The following is a 20,900-nucleotide window of genomic DNA, read 5'->3' on the forward strand; positions in this document are numbered from 1 at the left end:
CGTTCCAGGAAGGGAACACGCGGTGGCACTGTGGCCTCTCGCTCCTCGCAGGGGTTTTCCTGGCGGAGAGGAGTCGGTTCCCTTCCCCTCGGCGGGGTCAAATCGAACCCGAGGGAAGAGGACACGTGTAGAAACAATCCTGCAATTCTTGACTAACCTGCACTTACATATAACGCCCACAACCCTAGCATCCAAAATGAAAAAGGGGGGAAAAAACAAACTCTGAGTAAATGTCACTTCATTTTCTGTGTGGTCCTAGAGATTCACACACATTATTTCTGTGTGTATTTAAGATGCTGTTTCACTTTTAAACTGAACATCTCATTTCCTCTAAGATTCCTGCAACTGAAAATAATCTGTTTCCAGGGTACAAACTCAGCTGGTTCCTTAAGTCCTAACACGGTCCTGGGGCAAGGGGAGGAGGGAAAGACAAGCTAAAGGAACAACTACCATAACTTTAATATAAATATTATTTGTGAGAAATTTCTGATAGAGAGAGGTTGCATGGTTTAGGCCAAGCACATCTGGTAAGAACAGGAAATAAGTCTTATAAAGAAATATCTGTTTTTCTGATCTGTTTGACTCCATTAGACACAGCTGAAAGCAAATATTTTTGTATGTGGTTCCTCATCCCTTAATCACCATATGCATCATAATTAATTCTCTTTTTCAAAAATCTAATGAGTAAACATTCATCACAAGCTGCAATCTTTTCGAGGATAATCCCAAATATGTTGCTTTACATCTGCAAATGGCACTGCTAAAGTATTTCCCTCTCAAAAGACTTGGGGCTTTTTTTTTTGTTTGTAATTCAGTCAAAAAGGGGTGTTAATCCAACATAAATCAACTTCAAGGAATTGCTATTGATGGGGCAATCAGTTACGTGGCATTTATTTATTTTCTTCAGTTAAGAAAAACTGAAGAAAAACTTAATTCATTTCTATTTCAGATGTTGGCTAAGCATTTTCTGAATTGCTGTGCAAGCAAAATTCTTTCTTTCTCCTCTCTCCTCCCCCCGCCCCCAACTTTCCAGTCAGCATTCCTAGTCACAAGAAGAGAAACCCAACTAAAAAAATCTAATTGAAGATTTTAAAGTCCAGAGAAAACTGCCATTTCTTTTGCCACAGATATCACAAGCACAAAGAAATGTATATACTTGCAAAATTAAGTTAATAACAATTCAAGAGTTTTTCCAACAGAGGCAATGCTGATGTGCCAAGAGCTTGTAAACCTCAATGTGGTGTCAGTGGCATTTGGGGATACCCTCTACAAAAGTATTTTCTAAATCTTGAATCCATTTCAGGTGTATTTTTTGTGTGAAACCAAATTGGTCTCGACTATAAAAACTATCCAGAATTCATGTTTGAGCTGGAGTTCAGCAACAGAGAAGAGAGTAGGGAAAAGGAGGAGGGGAGGAAATGTTTCACATTTTTTAGACTATTTTCTAATCTCTTCACTCATACTGCCTGAGAATGTAGTATCTATTGTTTACTGGAAATGCTTTTGTGACCATCTATATGTCAGCAAAAGGGTCTAACAGAGTTTCTGACATAGTTAACATTCCTTTCTAGCTGTGATGTGTCTTCCCCATTGTTTTTCCTGCCTTATCCTGTCCATGCTTTCATTTTTTTTAATCCTTGCACTTTTCAGTTACGATTTTTTCCTGCCCATCATAGTTCTGCCAGCATTCATCAAGATTGTAGGAACGACTGATGAAATGAACACAGCTTTATAACCCAGGTCAGGACGCAAGTTAGTCCTGTCCTAATATGCGACAAAAAAGCCACATGCCTGAGGAACCACTGCTATCTGCACTTCTGCCACATACCTCCAATTTCCTCTGCACAAATTGCTGCTCCTCTTTTCCAGCTGGTACCCCCACAGTTCATCTCCAACCTTTCTGCTCCGATATATAACCTTTCCCCATTTATAAGGGAAAAGGAGTGTGCCACTCAGTTTCTCTTAACTATTCTCATGTATCACTAACATGACCTCTCTTGTGGAACACTACATTGGAAGAAAAGGGAATGACGTTAGTCAGTCCAAGTGATGAGAAGGGCCAGAGCTGTTTCTCCCTCTTTGACAAAAAATTGGAAGAGAGGCAACGATTAAAAATCAGAAGCAAAAGGATTCTGAACTCATAAGTATAGAGCTGGTTCCTCATCCCCATCCCCATCCCCATCCTGTGTTTTCTGAGAAGGTGCCCAGTTTCTTATGTCACAGTGTAACCCAAGACAAGGATCACCCCAGTTTCTCCCCAGCCATCCTGTACCCTCACTGCTGTCTGAAATTTGGTAAAAAACAAGCTTCAACAGCTCATTTTGAGTCCCAGCACGCCTCTGGAATAGCAACACGTGAAGTTAAAAGCCACATTAATTTTCATTTCCTTTTAAGAAATATCGGGGTTTCCATCAAAATACCTACACTTAGTTTGGTGGAGATTTGGGTGAGTTTTTTTTTGGAATCGTGCAACCCTGGATCACCTACTTCTTTTTCTAAAGCCTGCACTTTCCTTTGCCCAAGACACTGTATGTTCTCTTGTTCCTCCTCCTTTCAGCCCATCGCGAGTAGAGTGTTTGTTTTAACAGTGACTCCAAGCTGTGTCCTGTGATAGAGAACTTCAGCCTTCCCCCGGCTCGCACTCCCCCCGCTGTACTTCAGTGGGTAGGAACCCACTCGTGACGGCAGGGGCAGCGCCAGTCGGGGGTTTTCCAACCTTTAATTGAGCAATTCCCTCATCACCTCTTTACTATGGAGAGAAGGCGGTTTCGACTCATCTCTCTGCAATCCCTCAAGGCAGCCTGAAAAAAAACCCACAGAGCAGGAAAACTTCCCAGACCAGCATCCCTATACCCACTCTCGCATCACAGTCCCGCCTGAAAGTTTGATCTGCTCAGCACGGGCCGCTGCACTTGAAGCGTCTTCAATTTCCAGGTTGAAACTTATGTACACATGCACAAAATGCGTAAATGTGTAAAAACATAGAAGCATCTTAAATGTATGACATAACACAGGGCATCTGTGAGGGACGGTACATGGAGACAGCGCATATTTAATATGTTCAAAACGCCTGCATGTGTTTGTTCCCGACGGGGGGCGTGGGGAGGGCGGAAAGGTAGCCGGTCCCCCGGCGAGTGCGGGACGTGGCGCCAGAGCCACATACACACAAACAAACTCACACACACGAACTCACACACACACACAGACACACACACAGACACACACACAAACTCACATACACGAACTCACACAGACACACACACAGACACACACAGACACACAGACACACAGACACACACACACACACACACACACACACACACACACACACACAGACTCGGCCGCTCCGGGACTCCCCCAGGGCGAGGACAAGGACAGTCAGCTCTTGCTGGAAGCGACGGCCGCGCCCCGCTGGGCTGGGCTGGGCTGGGCTGGGCTGGGCTGGGCTGGGCTGGGCTGCCACGCCGGACCCTTTCACCCCGGCGGGCAGGACAGGGGAGGGGAATAGCGGAGAAGGGACGGGGAAAGGGAGGGAAGGGGCGGAGCGGGGCGCGGGCCGTGCCTGGCACCTGTGCGGCGGGCGGGGCAGCCCTGGGGCGGGCTGGGCGCGGCGGGGCCCCGGCGCTGCGGGAGCGGCGGCCGCGCAACAGGTTATCGGAGAGGAGCGGGATCGGAGCCCGGCGGTGCCCATGGCCGGCCGCGGCCCCGCCGCCGAGCAGGGCTACATCCGCACCGTGCTGGGCCAGCAGATCCTGGGGGAGCTGGACAGCTCCAGCCTGGCGCTGCCCTCCGAGGACCGGCTCAAGCTCTCGGGCGACCGCGCCGGCGAGGAGAAGGCGCTGCGGATCCACCGGCAGGTCCAGCAGACGCTGGCCAGGAAGAGCCGAGGCTCGCTGTACAATGGTGAGTGCCCGCCCCGGCCCCTCGGGGCTCCTCGGTGGGAGCGGCGGCGGGAGCACGGGAAGGGTTCCCGGGAGTCCGGGGGGGACCCGGGCTGTCCGAGGGCGGCCGCAGCTGCTTCCCGGCCCCGGGAGGTGCGGACTGCTCGGGACAGCCGGTGCCGGTCACAGGCCGTGACCGGGTATGCAGAAAAAAGCGAATCTGTTACCTCTTCCCGTTCTCTTTTCCCACCGCAGTGAGTCAGAAGTTTCTCCCTCCCAAACTCTCGCTGTAATTCGGTGAGTGGTGGGGCCGCTCTCGGCTCTCCGCTGCCCAGGAGGGGGAGGAATTGAGGGGAAATTCTTCTAATCCAGCGACCGCTTAATGTGCTTATTTTAATGTTTTTATCTTTACCCACCGGTCCTGTTTGCTAAACAAAATGGGAAGAAATATAGAAAATGTTTTGCCTTGTTTAACTATGAAATTCAAACAAACAAACAAAACTAAAAGGAAGTTTGGAAAAGTAGCTCTGAGAAAGGCATGAATGGGAAACACAGAACGATAGAGCTATGAGACATTATTTACCCAGTTCTTTGACATGCATGATACAAATTGACGTCAATCACTCCGTGCTTCTAAAACCTTGTAGGCAGAAGGCCAGACTCAATCAATAAAGTCTGCAGTCACACCTTGTGCCCCAACTAGGGCCCGATCACAGCATCAGGCACCTACAGGGTGACTCTCAGGTGCTGAGGGTTAAAGGCAAGCTGCCCAAGGGGCTTAATCTTAACTATTAATAAAAACTTTGTATACTATGAAACTTTAATCTTATTTTTAAAATATAAAGATACGACTGACTTACAGGCTATATACCCTGTTACTCAGTTATCCTCAAAGAAGCTGTCACCTTTCATTTGCTAAAAGCTGTGAGACAAAGGTCTTTATATTTCACTCATCTATTCCTGTCAGGCAGAGGAATGTTCTCTTGTTCTTTGTCTGGCCTCTATCTAAAAAACACCTCATGGCAAAAAAAGCACACGGTGCAGACATGGACATATTCTGCTCATAAAAATCAGGTATACAACTCACATAAATAGATACACACAGCTGTGCAATGTGCAGATACACGTCCAAGTCCCTAGCTTGGCTGCTGTCATTTAAATGTTTTCTAAACGCTCTTAGAGTAACTTAATTTCTTTTCCTCTCAACAGAGAGCCTGCAAAAAGCTTTTTAAGCACTAGTTTATAGATGATACAGTGTCATGAACCTGAGCTCATGTCTCTAAACCATGCATAAAACTATGAAGACAGAGTTCCCATCCTCCCAAGTCATCTTGACTTCTCTGGAATACATTAACAGACCTGATGTATTTGGGGATAGTTATCCTGGTTTGCTCTGTTTTTCTAAAGGTCAAGTATTTGAACCCCTTGCATTTCTAAGACACCAAAACTTTCAAACTTCAGGATCAGGAGTGGCAAATGCCACGTCTGTAACGTGTTTTGTTCATGCATAAAATGAACTTTTCATATTTCAAATGTATTCTTGTGCCCAACTCACTGTACACTTTTTAGTCCTACTACAAAACTCAGAAAAAGTAAATGAAACTGGAATGCATTCTATGAATGTATACATATATATATATATAATATACATACCTCTATGTATATTTTAAATATATATGTGAATCAAATGCCTATCTTGAATTTAATATGTTTACTTTCCTGAAAAATATACATATATGTGCATACGTGTCCCAATGTGCTTTCTGTATAGACTTGCTCAAAAATCGGCTATGCTTTGAGAAACATTTCAATTCTTATATGTAGGGTACCTTTAAAAATTTTTTTAAAAAAAATATGACCTCTTTTACATGCAAAAGCATCACTTTCTCTGAATTATAACCTTTCTCTGGATACATTCACCAAGGGCCCCATAATGTTTGCCATTTCAGGGAAGACTTACAAAGGGTTAGAGGGAGCAGGAGCAGGCCCCTGTGATATAACTGTCCTATCTGCAGGAGTATTTCAGACTCTGTTCAGCAAGGTACTTAATGCATACCTAACCACAGTATTCACACACATGCCTAAAATTAGACAAGCACATAACCACTGGGTATGAAAAATCAGTGGTAGAAAAGGTCTTGCCCGGTATCATCAGTGCACACCCATTTTCTACTGACTATAGTGGAAACTTTGAAGCCACAAGAAGTAGTTTGCCAGGCAGCATAATTTCTCCTTAGAATTTCAACTTACAGGTGTCTTATTAGCCTTCAGCTTTACCTTTAAATGGAAAAAACATCTTTTTACCTCCTACCCTCATATTGTTTGCTGTTTCATGCCCTTTTCCTCCTTTTGGAGTGTGTATTTCTTTTTTATAATAGAAATTCAGTCATCCTTGGATTTGAGGATTCCACCTGCTGCCAAATGATTGAAGTTACATATGACCTCAGCTCTTTTCAAAACATTGTCAAACATTGTTAACAGCTTTTCAAGCAGTTTAACAACAGCTGCAACTTTTCTAATTCACCCAATCCCGAACCTTTATAAATTAAAGATTATGCTGCACTTAGAAGTTTTGAATAACTAAAGCAGTCATATCAAATTTCTGGATGCTATTTAGGGATGGAAATGGACTGCTAGGTAGTTCTGCCTTATCAAAGAAAAATGGCATTCAGAATCATATACTTTAATGACTGGTGTTTTTCAGCTTGCCTATGATGCAGCACTTGATTATTTTATGTACATTTTAGGAATCTATTAGACTTTTTTCTGTTTGTAAGTCCACTTGCCTCTGATCCTGTTCCATTTGGATTTTGGTAGGCTTTTTAAACCATCCTAATTAGTTCCTCATTCTAAAAAATCAGGGCAGAATTGAGTAATATATCATACAAAATCAAATGTCCTGATGAACTGCTGGCCGTGTTGTGATTCTTTCCCTTACATAGTTTTATAAACACAGTGTGTTTATAAAAAAAAAAAAACAAAACCCCAAACCAGAATTCAAACTTATGAGACTTCCCAATAAAAAACATCAGATACAAGACTGTTAAAATCAGACCCTTATTTATTCCTCACAATTCTTAATTTATAAAATTCTGAGTAGTGTTTTCTTGTTAGACCTGCTTTTAGGGGGCTGGGGCACTTTTTTGTCCTTAGGCTTCCATTTTGCAGAATACTGACTGTGATGACTGCTTTGTAGCAATTTTCTGTTTATATCTTTGTGGGTTAAGGACGTAGAAGAAAATTCCTCGTTGATGACTTTCAATTTTTGTTGGTTTTATTAAATTCCTCGCCTCTGCTTCCTGAGCCAGAAGAAATCTTTTTCTTAAATTTGAGCATTTGTGTAAATGTACTGACCAGCATAAAATGTTAGAAAAACTCCTCTGGGACCAGTCATGTGCTGGCAGAGTGATGAAGGAGCACAATCAAAAAAGAGGGCTCTGTGATCTCTAGATGAAGTGATTCAATGATTTTTTTGATGTGCCATTCTTAAATGTCACCGTCTTAGTCTGTCATGAGTGCTGAAGTATGAAAAAGGATTAAAAGGTGACAGTCCAGAAGCACTGAGGAGTCTCTACTGGGGATGTGATCACCCACCTGCCCTGGGCAAGAGTGGACAGCGAACACACAGCAGGTTGGCCCTTGGGTGCATGAAAGTATCCTAGTCCTTAATAGACCTGTGTGTCCAGGGTACAGCTACACTGATGACTGCAGTGGGAGGTTTGAAGCCAAAATTTGACTTTGATGGTAACCGTTTGAACACAAAAGCCCTGAAAAAGACTCACAGCTGAGAGTTACCACTGTACATGATTTAAGGGGAATTTGATACACCGAGCTTCTTAATGTAGGATAATCGTCTTGTTCATATCTTAAAGATGCCTCTTGTCATAGTTGTTTTTCAAAGCAGAGCAAACAGCAGATTGATCTGTCAGCAGCCATAGGCAGTGATTGCTGGGGAGAAATTTCCAAGGCCTTTGGAGTTGTTGGGCTTGTCACATCCAGGGGGACAAGGGGGCCTCCGTGAAGACAGATGGGATTTTTGCTCAGTCATCTGTACTGTCTCCGTCCTGATAGCGTAATTATTTTTTCCAGTCTTAAAATTTTGTCATAACTGTTGCAATATCAGGTGATTTTTGTACAGCTTTCATTTTAGCCTTGGAGAAGAGCAAAGGGGTTTAGATTTCCTCCCCCACTGACCAAAGTGACATCCAAAGTGTTTCCTGGGCTATTTCAGTTCATATTGACAGGGGAGAGGGGAGACTGTGATAAATGGTTCCACTCAGTTGCCCACACATGGGTGTCTGGTGTTGTCTGAGATGCCTGAGTTTTCTAAAATATCCTTATGGGTTGACAGACATGATGCAGGGCCTGTAGGAAACCCATTTTTTTCTTGACTGGCTGCTGGAAATCAAGTGCGGTATCCTATGGCCTCTCAAATAGTGTTTGTTCCCTATGGATGAGCATGGTGTGCATATTTTCTGTAGAGAGTTTTTGTGAGACTTTAAAACACTGAGTATCACAACTAGAAAATACTAATTGTTACAGTATATGAGACCATAATATGAATTTTTTTAAAAACAGTCTTTCATGGTTTTTTTAGGAAAAAAAAATAAAAACAGTACCCTGAGTATGTAAGGACAGCGTAATGATTTCTGAATATATGTAATACTGAGCAACTTTGCAAGGTAGGAAATATATGCAGGTTTTTGTAGTGTGGTGAAAATAATCTGAAGGAATCCTTCCTGGCAGAGGCAAGTTTTGATCAGGTCACTTATTCTGCACCTCATGGAAAGACACAGCATTTCTATTACCACTTTTAACACACTGACTTGTGGCACAAGTAAAGAGCTCACAGTAAAAAGACATGCATTTTATATCTGCCTAATAAATCTACAGGTAAAAGTCTGGCAAAATAATTTACCAGTGTGGTGAGAGCAAGCAACTGCAAATGTGAAGTGAAATTCCATAAGTTGACATAAACTGTGTTTGTGAAAGAGAAAAATTTTTACTGATGGATAGTTTCACAGGGAGACTGAAGGTTAAAAAAGAGGGCTAGTTGAAGATAACTGCATGTTACAGTTTCTGTTTGACTGCATTTTGCTTTTGCAAAGAGGGAACTGTTAGATGTGTAGTTTATCCTAGCTAGTTCATCTTCTCCTCTTTTTTGTGTTATTAGTAAAGACAAGTTTAGAGTTACCTAAAATATACAAAAATTACTTGTTCAAAGGGTCATTGTGCCCTAACTAGATAAATAACCGGGAGTACTTTCTCACTAAGTGTAGTAAACGGGACAAAAAATACTAACTGTAAAGAAACAGAAATTTATATTATTTATTTCATGGAAGTACTTTATTATGCAGCAATGAAGAAAGTGAATCTTTAAAAAAGCAGGCACAGGGGATAGGCTAAGATAGACTCTTATTGGACACCTGAAATAGTAAATTGTGTCTTGTATGACACAAATTAGAGATTTATAGAAGATCTGTAGATTTTGGATTTTGGTGTACATCAGATAGAATTTTTTGCAGTATAAGAGAACAGTTTTCTCTTACTGATTTCTCATGTACTCAGGTAACCCTTGGGCTCTGGTAACCTTGTAATGTCACAAAGGAATTATTACAATCCAAATCATGAGTTTGACCAAGCTGCATCATTCCACTCTCATGACGCAAAGTTACTGTGAATGTGTCTTAACAAATCACCTAATACGTGTTTAAATCTGCCTCGTGTGGCCAAAATGAAAAAATTGGAAAGTATGATTAAATAAGGAAAATAACTGCAAAGTATGATTGAATTAGGCCTCAAATTATTGCAGTCTGCCATTATATTGTATTGTATTATACTGTATTATAGGATACACAAATTTGGACTTGCCCAGGTAGCTACGTGCTAGGGAGAATTATTCATAAGTTATTATGATTACCTGGGTTTATTTTCATCCTTGTTGAGTCCTTTACTAACTGCAGACACTAAGGATAAAATACACAGATGTGCTGAGCTTTCTAGGGTTGTGCACCTAAAGAAACCCAGAATCTAACTGCATGCATTGGAGGCCTCAGCTCTGGCACACACACACGAGGTGCTTTCAAACACCCCAACAGCCACTTGCTGGTATGTTTTTGGGACCTGAATTCCCATAGTCATAGGTCTCCTACTATTTTTAGAAGCAGAGACTTCAGCTGTTTGGTCCAGTTAGTGATTCATTCCTTAGATTTCTTTTCTGCAGTATCTCAGGTAATACCTGCTATTTTGAAAATTGATGGCCAGTTAACTTCTTTATTGACCACTGCTATCTGTTCAACCCAAACTTCTGCAGCACACACTGGCCCCATTTATGACTGATTTGAGGTATATCTTGCTTTCAACTTCAGTTTCACCTCTTTAAACCTGTGTTAATTATATTCCTGCATACAGATTCTCACAGTAGCATGGAAATCTCATGGATAATTATATCAGCAGTATCTGTTGCTTTAAAAGTTTTCATTAATAGGAGCACTTGTTCTTTGAAAATGCATTGTATTAGTGAAAAAAGAAACAGCCTGAAGTTTTTGGTTGGTTTGTTTGCGGTTTTAATGAAAGAAATAATCCTCATGTGCTGCTCTATTTTCAAAGCTGGGTCATGGAAGAAAAGAATCAGAGCAGATACACTGTGGATCTTCTACATTATTTGGAGGCTTAGTGAACCTTTCAGTTGCAGATTTGAAGCATCAATGAACAACCCAACTTTACAGCATTATATGCCACATGCCTCCATAAGCCATAGAATATGTTAGTGGACTCTTTGTCCTCTTTGGGTGAAACACTGAGAAGATTATATAAAATATATAGGGAACTGAAAAAAAGGCTTGTATCCCCAGGAAGCTTTGCTTAGCCATGTTTTGAATGTGATACACCAAATGCAAACATCTTCCCATTGTTTCCCTGTTCAGTGTCCAACTTATATATATTAATGGCAGTGCACACTGCTGCACTTCCCTAGTACTGTACCTCCTCCTCTGTAACAATACCATGTTTTGTTAAAATCTTACTAATATCAGTCTTTGGTTACAGGCAGCTTGCACCGTGCATCCAGTGTTCCAGAGCGTGTCTATAACATGGGGATTACTGAAAATGATTTTGCACCAAGAACTCCCTATGGTTTCTCATATTACCAGTCAGGCCAGGTGAGGAAGATGATGAATGGAAAAAAATATAATATCATGTGCACTGTTTATTCATTTTGTTACCACAAATAGTAGCATTTAGATGGTGTTACAAGGTTTGGTTGCTTATTTGTTTTCTTTTTGAAGCCTGATTTCTAGAAAATGAGGTTTTTACAACTGAAATCTCCTAATGTTTTACCCCACTTCCAGTGACTTCAGAGCCTAGTGGCCAGATTAAACTCAGTTGTACAGACAGGTTGTTTGCAACCCTGTTGGTTTTGTGAGAATGGGCATCAGGTTAGAAAACGAAAAATCATATTAACACTCCACTAAGGCAAAGGCTGTGAGAAGTTTATCCATCCCACCAGGCAGGTCAATCAGCACATCCCTAACTCAGAGCAGCTAGAGGCCATGCTGCCCTGTTGAACAGAATTAAGCATCCAAACCCAAAGGAAAACAGATTGCTTTAGTTTCACAAAGACAGGTATAGTGTTCCTTATAATTTAAAATACTATTGTTGTAACCCCTTTTAGCCTTACAAGAATTTCAGCAGTACAGTCCTTGCAATACAATGGTGTTTCTAAACCATCTAATCATAAGTTCTCATGTTGTTTTGACCAGCTTTTCTTGGGTTCATGGCCTGAATGAACAAATAATTGGTTTTCTGCAGGGTTTGTGACAAAGCTTATAACTGGTATGAACCTATTTGAGGGAGCAACCATGTGACTGGGAAATCAACACAGCTCAATAGCATCACTGCTGCATGATCAACATTAGTCAACTGAAAGAAATTCAACTTGAGAACAGAAATATTTATTTAATAAATAATTGTCTATGGAGAGTACAATTCTTTCTTAATTTTAGATTACTAAGAATAGCTTATTGTAGTCAAAAGAAATAGCCCAGCTTCTGAACAGCCAGTGAAGCAGCCCTGGCTCTGTATGGGGAGAGTTAGAACTATTTACTTAAAGATATTTCTTTCGGTGTCCTCCTCTCTGCTGTTCTCACCTATTCTCTAGTCCATAATATTTTATGTGAATTCACTCCTTTTTAAAGAGAGCAACAAGAGCAAAACTGGAGGTGACATAGGAATCAGAGGAAAATAATGCAGTTTTCCTGGGGGGAAACGGGGCTTTGGGGGAAAGAGAGAGACTATTTGTGCTGTGTGAAAGCTGGAAAAAGCCACAAGGTCTAGTATTTCACAAAAGCATTAATCTCCTTATCCCCAAACAAAAGATAAAGATATCCTTGCAAAACTTCTGTAGAATAAACAGATATAGCCAATGATCCTTGCCTCAACCTACCAGTTCCTGTAACCTTTACTCCTTTTATGAGTCAATTATCATCCTCAGGATCTCATCAACAGCGAAATTAGGGGATTTTAGTCTGGCAGCTATCTGCTGAGCACTGTTCCTTCAATTCATAGTTTGTATAAACTCCTCAGTTTACCTTGAAAAATGCCTTTAATATTAGAAAACTTTATTACAACATGAAAATGGAATATATGGGGCTTTGATTTTAAAAAAAACAGGATTCCTCTCTTTGAAAGCCAGATAGTGTTCCAAGTTGATCTACTTGTGGAAGGTTGGAATCGAGTATGGTGTCCAATATGGACCAAAAGAAAAAGGTAGAAAATTTGGAGATACCTCAAATGGCACCTAAACAGTAAAAATCTTGAAGATACATCCTACAAAGAAAGGTTGGAGGAAGTGGATTTGTTGACTTTAGAAAAGAGAAAATTATAAAGCAAGATGATGTTCCATTACAGTCTATGCCCATTAGGCACAGGAAGAGAAAAATCATCTAAAATTGCAACTGTAGAATTGGGGAAATCATTGAAATGGTGAAATGGTCATTTTGGTTTTCTTGGAATGTTATACAATCTCCTCCATTTTTAAGAGGTTAAAGAGACAGGGAAAGGACTATCTCTTTTTACTAGATACTACCACAAAGCGAACAGGAGTGCCAAATAACTTTGTATTAATAAAGTTAATATCAATATGCAGCAATTTAGTATATTTTTAATATCTCACTGATTCATTTTCTTCTGTATGTTGGACAGTCTTTAATTTAGTTTTAGTAACAGATGTTGGTATTAATCCCCAAGGAGTTTCAAACTGAAAAATGTCCATTAATAATCAAACTGTTCACTACCAGAAATAATTGGCTTATGCAACTATTTTGAGTTTATAACTGAAGATTAGGTGCCTTAGACTGTACTTCTTCCTGCCTTCATGAGGCAGGTATAAGAAGTGTTGCAGAATCCCATTTAACACACAACTTTGGTGATGTTCACATTTTGTTCTCCAATTCTAAAAGCAGAGTGTAAAATTTTTATCTTTGCTTTTTCGGTTTGGCTTCTTTGCTATCAATCCTAAGTGCTGTGATCTTACTGTGACTCCTGTTCTTTTGTGCCCCCTTGAGCAGGTTGCCTCACCATCCTCTTACACAAATGGCTGGGGGACGAGGATTGCTTACAGGACAATGGAAGAGGGAGCTCAAAGGCAACCTCTGAAGAGACTGGAGGTTTCACCCCAACGAAATCCAGAAAGACTGGCATATGTGTCCAATGATTTTCACTATGATGGAGGGATTTCACCTGGATTCTCTATGAGGCATGGAGATATCGGGAGATCAAGTGGGACTGTCCCCCCGAGATACGCTCGGTCTGAGATTGTTGGTTACACTCTTCGTGATTCGGTGAACAGGGGACGCTCTTTTAAGAGACACTCCCGCATGGGGGCTGTCAATGATGTTGCCCTGGATGGTGTCTACCCCAGCCCCACTGTACCTCTGTACCACCAAGCAGGCAACAGTCGCAGTATGACCAACCTTTTGGAGAAAGAAAACTACCTGACCTCGGGCAGTGCCATGGGACAAGTGAGATCACCAACTGCTGCCCGTCTGGGGTCTCAGAACAGGCAATCTGTAAGGTCCAGCTTCTACCAAACCACCTTCAGAAACACACAGACCAGGAGGGACGTTTCCCAGCCAACTTCAATAGCCAGTGTCCCTGCAGAAACAGATGGGAAGAGGATGCCATTGACAGCTGCTGTGGCTGCAGCTGGGAGAAATGGTTTCCTGCAGAGTGAACAAGTCACCATCAATGGATCTCAGCTAGGGTAAGCATGATGCAGGACCTGCTTTGGTTCTGGGGTGTCACAGCTGAAAGGAACATGTTTGTTTAAAAAGAGAAAGTAAACTGACAGCTTATGGTTCAGCAGCCAACACAGTGTACGAAATATCAGTGCAGGAGATGCAGAGAGATTTGCTTTTAAAAATCCTCTGCCAGTGCAGAGGAAAGGGAGAAAAAATGTATATGCATGTACATATTGCAGAATCCACACCTGCCTAGGTTTGGGACCCCCTTTTGCCAAGAGTTAATGAATTTAATAACACTATAAGTAGTCACTGAGTAATCTACAACCTAAGTCACAGTACACAATATAGTATTGGCAAATTTTGTGCTCATAGAAGACCAGAGGATATCGTGATGCTCACAAGAATAGATCAGAAATCTGCCAGTGAAGCAGCTTTTTGCAGATTTACAGTTTCTGGTTTATAATCCTTCATGGTTTCAAGGATACTTTTTAGTATTAACTTCAGTTAAAACATAAACAGAAATTTCTCTGAGCTCTGTAGCACCATCCATCCCTAGAACAATACCCCAGAGCTTCTCACTACCATGAGATCCTACATGCTCTGAGGGCACTATCTTGATTTAAAGCCCTGTTAGATCCATGCCAGAAAGTCAAAAGTCTGCCCCCAGACTTCAGGAAAATTGTCTGAAGTTCTGGAATTTTTTTTCTGCCAACATCACTCCCCCTGCCCCCACTGAAATTTCCTTCCAGCGAAGATTTCAGAATGTCTAAAATCAGTTTCATTTTCAAGAAAGAAAGTTTATCAGTTCTGAAATTCCACTCAGAGGTGAATATTTTTTCGTTTTAGAATAATTCTGAATGTTTCCAGAGCTGTTAAGGTTCAATAGACAGAACAAGCCACTTGGTATACAGGAGATGGTTACTTGCACTGTCTATTCTGGTTTCTATTGTTTCATAATCCAAATGAGATCCTAAAATTTCTTATTTAAGTTAATCATAGTGTAATTTGCAACAGTGTTATTAAGAAATGGCTCTTTTCCCATAACTGCACAGTGGTTAAGCTCGTTTTTCTGAAGACTACCTTTCTTCTTTTTCTAAATTTGTTACTGTGTGAGATGAGGCATCATCTGGTATCACTGAGGAGGCATTTTCTGTTGACAACTACGTGTTATGTGTTATGATAAGATTTACAAACATATATAGTATCGTTCCCACTTCTGGCCTGGATTGAAATTTTCACTGCTGGGAAATGCAGGAGTTAAGAGATCTGATATTAATGATGTGACTTGTAGCTATTCAGTCTTTACAGCAAGTAAGTCCAGAAAAAAACATCTGAGAGCTCACAACAGCTAAAGATTTGAGAGTAGTAATGTTGAAAATAGGTACCTGGGAGGACTTCATTTCTCAGTAAGACAATTTACAGACAGGTATGAATCCCACTGATAATAATTTACTTAACTTTTGGCACGTTCTTGAATGCATTTCTGAGCAACAACCAGCAATTTTTGTCTTTAATTACATTTAGGAGCAATTTTGGTTTTTCTTTTGCAGGTGCAGACACTGGAGTCTGGTTGTCTGCCTGTACAAACATCAACCAAAGTATTTTTCATACCTGCAGATGTAAAAATCTCTCTTCAGTCATTGTGCAAGGCCTATTGGAAATCTTTTGACAGCACAACTTTTTAAGTGCCACTTTTTAGGTTCAGCTTTTGCTGGAAATTGCAGAGGAAAACAACTAGAAGTGCTCTGAAAGCTGCTAAAGTTCCCTTTGCAGCTGTTTACAGATTTTGTTTATCTTTGTACTTTCATTTCATTTACTTCTACATATCTTGAATCTACTTTAGTTTCATAGCTAGGTTTTTGAGGGAGTGAGGGGCTCTTTACCCAAAGTATTAAAAAGTCTCTGTAAAATGTAATAGCTTATATAGGTAAAGAGGCTGGTGGAAAGCAGCATGTAAGTTAAAATTCTGCAGAAGTCTTGCAGCACTTTCACCATTTTTACACCATTCTTAAATTATAAGGAAGAAACTGTAGCCATTTTAGCTGACTGAAGTCAGTATTTGTTACGTGTTTATGTAATAATGTGTATGATATCCACCTACATTATTACTGTTGTCAACACCTATATTACACATTTAATAAGTCCTCTTGTGAGTCTCACCACTGGAAGGACTGGATGCAGAAGTCCTGTTTTGTTTGTAGTACATTCTGGTTCAACCTCATCTAACTACCACACAGTTTACTGTTTAAACCACACCAGACAACATTTTGCTATGCAGCATACACCACTGTCAAGTCAGAGGTATTTCACTTAAGTCCATCATCCCACCAGTAGTACAATAGTTTCTTCTGACAAGGTTTCTCAGGTAAAGAAGTTTGTAGACACTTTCAGAGCTCTTGTCATTTCCCATTCTCTCTGATTTTAAATCTGCATTGTCTGACATATTACCTGTCACTCCCTTAGTAATGTAAAGGGGAAAAAAAGATAAGCTTGGCTTTGGAGTAAAGTAATTTTTCCTGAAATTTATACTCTTTTAATGCAAATCACAATTTTGGGCTTTCCAAGGTGAATTAAGAGAATGTAAAATAGTTGTGCAAGGTTAGAGAGAAGTAGTGGACTAGCTGTGTACAGCATTCGAAATTTATATAAAAGCATTTTCAAACTTTCTGTAAAAGAATTAGCTCATGCTATGAAAGAAAAGTAGAAAAAATCAGAGTATAGAGATGTTATCTGTGTATCTTCTGGTGAAGTGAATCAGTTAAAAGCATCCTCATGATGAAGAGCTTAGGAAAGAGATAGATTCAGCGTGATGCTGTCCGAGAAACAGCTGCTTACAGAATCTGACCTCTAAATGTACTGAGAGCTGTCACAAAATTATTATGTATGTATATATCTCAAAAATGGTATATTTTGGCAATTAAGGTGAAGTCAGAACTTGTCAAATCATTGTTCTGTTTAACAACCATTTCCTGACTGACTGTTTGCAGTGTCATGACACATGCCAATCAGCCAATTGCTATTAAGTTTGCCTGTAAATGTTGTGAGGGTGGGGTAGAATCATTGCATCAAATTCTATTTTCACGAGAGTTAGGGTGTTGTAACTTTATGAATACCATTGAGGGTCAAAGATTGTATTGCATCCTTTATTGCTGCCAGAGAAAACATTAGGGAATGTTATTTTTATCCAATGGAGAACGAGCCTAGTATGGCAGTGCGCAACAGGAGAGAAATATTTTTGCCTGCTGCATGAAGGAGTATCAGCCATGAAGGGATAACCAGTGAACAGTGAGCTGCTGTCAGTCTCAGTGCACATCTACACCCCCAGCACTTCGAAATGCAGTCTGGCTGTCCCTGTGTTCATCTCAGCCTGGCAGGCACTGCTGATGGACCTTAACTACTCTGGGACACCCTTGGCATCCTGAGGTTGAGTTTCCACAGAAATTCTCTGGTATCCCATGAGGGATCAGCTCATGCAGCAATTTTGACCTTGAAAGGCACATGTTTATAGCCCTTCAGGCAAAGGGCTCCAAAATTATTGTGGTGACTGGCAGTCAGGTAGACATGCTCGTATGTGCACATGTATAACAGGGTCTTTGTTGATTTAAGAAGTGACTAAAACCCAAGGAAAACCTGCTTTTCTGTTCCGCCACAGAGAGTAAGAAGGAGAAATATGATCTAGCTTTTTTTCATCACTCACTGTTTGAGATCTTTAAGTAGGTTTCTGATCAATTCACCTTACTTACAGTTTAGAGTAACTTAGTAACTACTTTGTTTTAAATCTGGCCGGAAGTAAACCCTGAAAATCTGGAAGCTGTAAGCATTGCCAGGCACTAGAGATACCAACCAAAGTTCTGTCTAATTTCTCTTTGATTTAACCTCTCCATTGACATCCTCAGCATCCCCCTTCATTTCATCTTTCTCTTGCACAAGCATCCTCAGCACCTATAGATACAGTGTATTTGCTCAAAACACTAACTCAGAGAAGACAAGAAATAACATATTTATACCAAAAAGAAATATAAAAACAGGTAGAAACCTCAGGGTACGGATGTATAATTTCATTTGCAACAGGTGCAATGGATCAAAATTCTCCATTTCTTTACTGTCCTTACAGCCATACTAATTGGTTTTGCCTTGCCAAAACCGAGCAGCAGATGTCGATTTACAGTGTAGCTGCAAGAAAAATTCCAGTAAAATCTGTTTTTGTCTCAGAGCTCATGAGTACATCATAAATATTTTGGGGGAAACAGTTGGATTTCAGTGCATTTATAGCAAGATTCCCTGTGAGAAACCTGCCTGATTTCTGCCTGGTTTGTCTGCATTGCTCCCCTGCAGCCCATTCTAGGCAAGTCTGGAATTCCAAGCTCTTTCACTCCTGCAGGTCCATTATGGAGCCAGTCTCAGAGCTGAAGAACTGGGTGACACCTGGTGCAGTCCACAAACACATTCTTTAGGAATGTTTCTCTTCTCAATATCAAAACATTTGGTGTTTCACTTTCCTGAACCTTGTTTATTATTTAATATTTCTACTTAGTTAATTGAAAAAAAAAATTAAAATTTCAATTTAAGCCAATTTATTTCCCAGGTTCCTGTTTTAACATAAATGGTAATTGTGTTAATATTTCTAACTTTGGGTTCATTTACTTGGATGATTATCAAGTAAATCATTATCATTCTGGTAGCTCTGAAGTAGGGAGTTATTGCCAATGACTACTTGTTTCACTGGGGTTCACAGCCTGCCTTCTCATCCCTGTCTGGGCAACAGAGGATCTGGTATTACAAAACTATCTGGTTTAAAAAAAAAAAAAAAAAGCTCATATTCTTGTCCACTTCCCCTCCTCCTCCCCTCCCCCCCCTTTTTTTTTCTCTAGGTGGAACATACTTGAAACAAAAAGTAAATAAAAGTCTGGGGAGCATAGCCACCTGCACCATGGCTAATGCACCTGAATGTGCCATGAATTGTTTTATGTTCCATTTAGTTGGGAAAAAATGTGTCTGGTGACCTCTCTTTCCATTTTTTTATATGATTGTCTAACACAATCATCATTTAAGCAAACATGCTGGAAGTTGAGAGGAAAATAGCCATGCTTATTTTTAATCCTCCCACAGTCGATGTACATACTCAGTTTAATGAGTGCTATTTTTATTCTGAAAAAAAGGCTTTACCCATCTATTTCAAACTAGAACAACTTCTATAGTTTGAAATATGCTGTCCTGAATATATGTATTCTGGGAACTAAGAAATGGATGGAAGGCATGAAAACAAATGTAAAAAAGCAATCATCACATTACTGAGGAAAACATCAAGGTGTCTTCATGATCTTCACTCTGCTTTGGTTATAGCCTTCTTTGGATCTTCATCCACTTCCTTCATCTTTCCTTCCACATCCTGTCCTTCATCCAGTGATGAAAGGATGGAAACTGATGGAAACAGTGATAAAAACATCCACTAATGTTTCCATTTTGTTTTTATAATTTGAAGCATGACTTTCTCCAGAACGTCTCATTGTTGCCACACTTTCATTTATGATTTTCTCTTCCCCAGCTTTTTTAATACTTTCTGCTACTGGAAAGGAAAAAAAGTTCTAAGACAATCTAAACTTACTTGAAAATACAAAAATCCTTGTATTATGACAAAGATAATTTTTCTGCACTCTTGTTTCACCCTATTTCCTCTGTCTGTACTTTTAAGGAGCCCAGAAGTGGAGATGACACTGGAGCGTGCAGTGAACATACTGAAGAGTGAAAATACACAGTCCACACCTAGGATTCTTGCTGCAGTGACTTTCATACAGCATGAGTGCTTCCAGAAAGCAGATGCCAGAAGAAAAGTAAGTAATAATTTTTATGCCAGTTACAGTCAGATAGAGAAAATAGCTTTCTGTACTGTATGGCACTATGTCAGCATGAAGAGAAAAAAGGCACCCAAGAAATCTTATAGGATACTAATGTTAGACATTTTCCCTAAAATGCACTGATGCTTTATGCTGCAGACCCTTTTAAATCCATGGAACAGGGCTGGGTCTATGCTTGCAAAAATTTGGGCTTTAGCATTTTGTGGTAGGAGACATAGAAATGTAGGGTAAAAATTCACTCAAACCATGGGTAATTACAGATGTTTAGGACCAACCTCCAGATCAACCCATTGAGTAGGATTCCACAAGCTGCTGTAAGCAGTCAAAGAGCTTTACTACCTTTGCCAGTTATTCCTGATATAACTTTAAAAGCATAACTTAAATCTCCCTTTTTCAAACTGATTTGATTAGTTTCTGTCCTGTCTGGATGGTTTTTCATAAATGTTGAGGCTGCAAAGTGAAAAACCCACTTAATTTGCTCCTTTTCAGGCCAAAAAACCAGTTCTTTCAGCCTTTATAAATAGACTCTGAACTTTTTGTCATTATAATTGCTCTTGTCTCTCATTTTTGACTGGCATGCTTACACCATTAGTACAAAAATATCCCAGAAAAGAAAAGTCTGGGAGTAGAGTACAAACTTATCCAATCTTTAGGATTTGCTAGGAGTGCACAAATGTGTTAATACAGTGCATGGATTAGCCAAAATGTTAAGGGCTCTCTGGGACTGCACAAATGCATTAATACATTGTTTAGATTAACCAAATTTTTTAAATCCCTTAGAAGACACTTGTTAGGTCTCTTACAAGTTCTTTGAAAGCACATATTAAATATATTCTCTTCTTCCTTTTCTTTCCCTATTGGACACAAATATGTCTCTCTGTTCTGTACATGAATGTGTAAGGTGATAGTTTATTTCAACTATT

General features: G+C 40.3%; 1 protein-coding gene across 1 annotated transcript in view; it reads left to right on the forward strand.

Moving 5' to 3' along the window:
* The first annotated feature begins 3,564 nt into the window (after nucleotides 1-3,564).
* Nucleotides 3,565-20,900, forward strand: part of PKP2 (plakophilin 2) — a 40,112-nt gene continuing 22,776 nt past the window's right edge. The window contains exons 1-4 of the mRNA XM_051784544.1: nucleotides 3,565-3,903; nucleotides 10,929-11,041; nucleotides 13,448-14,142; nucleotides 19,815-19,953. Coding sequence (XP_051640504.1) covers nucleotides 3,690-3,903; nucleotides 10,929-11,041; nucleotides 13,448-14,142; nucleotides 19,815-19,953 — 1,161 coding nt within the window. The 5' untranslated portion in view covers nucleotides 3,565-3,689. The remainder of the gene's footprint in view (nucleotides 3,904-10,928; nucleotides 11,042-13,447; nucleotides 14,143-19,814; nucleotides 19,954-20,900) is intronic.

The sequence above is a fragment of the Manacus candei genome, unplaced genomic scaffold (assembly GCF_025592945.1).
Source record: "Manacus candei isolate 608988 ecotype Guabito, Panama unplaced genomic scaffold, ASM2559294v1 h1tg000018l, whole genome shotgun sequence".
Taxonomy (NCBI): Eukaryota; Metazoa; Chordata; class Aves; order Passeriformes; family Pipridae; genus Manacus; species Manacus candei.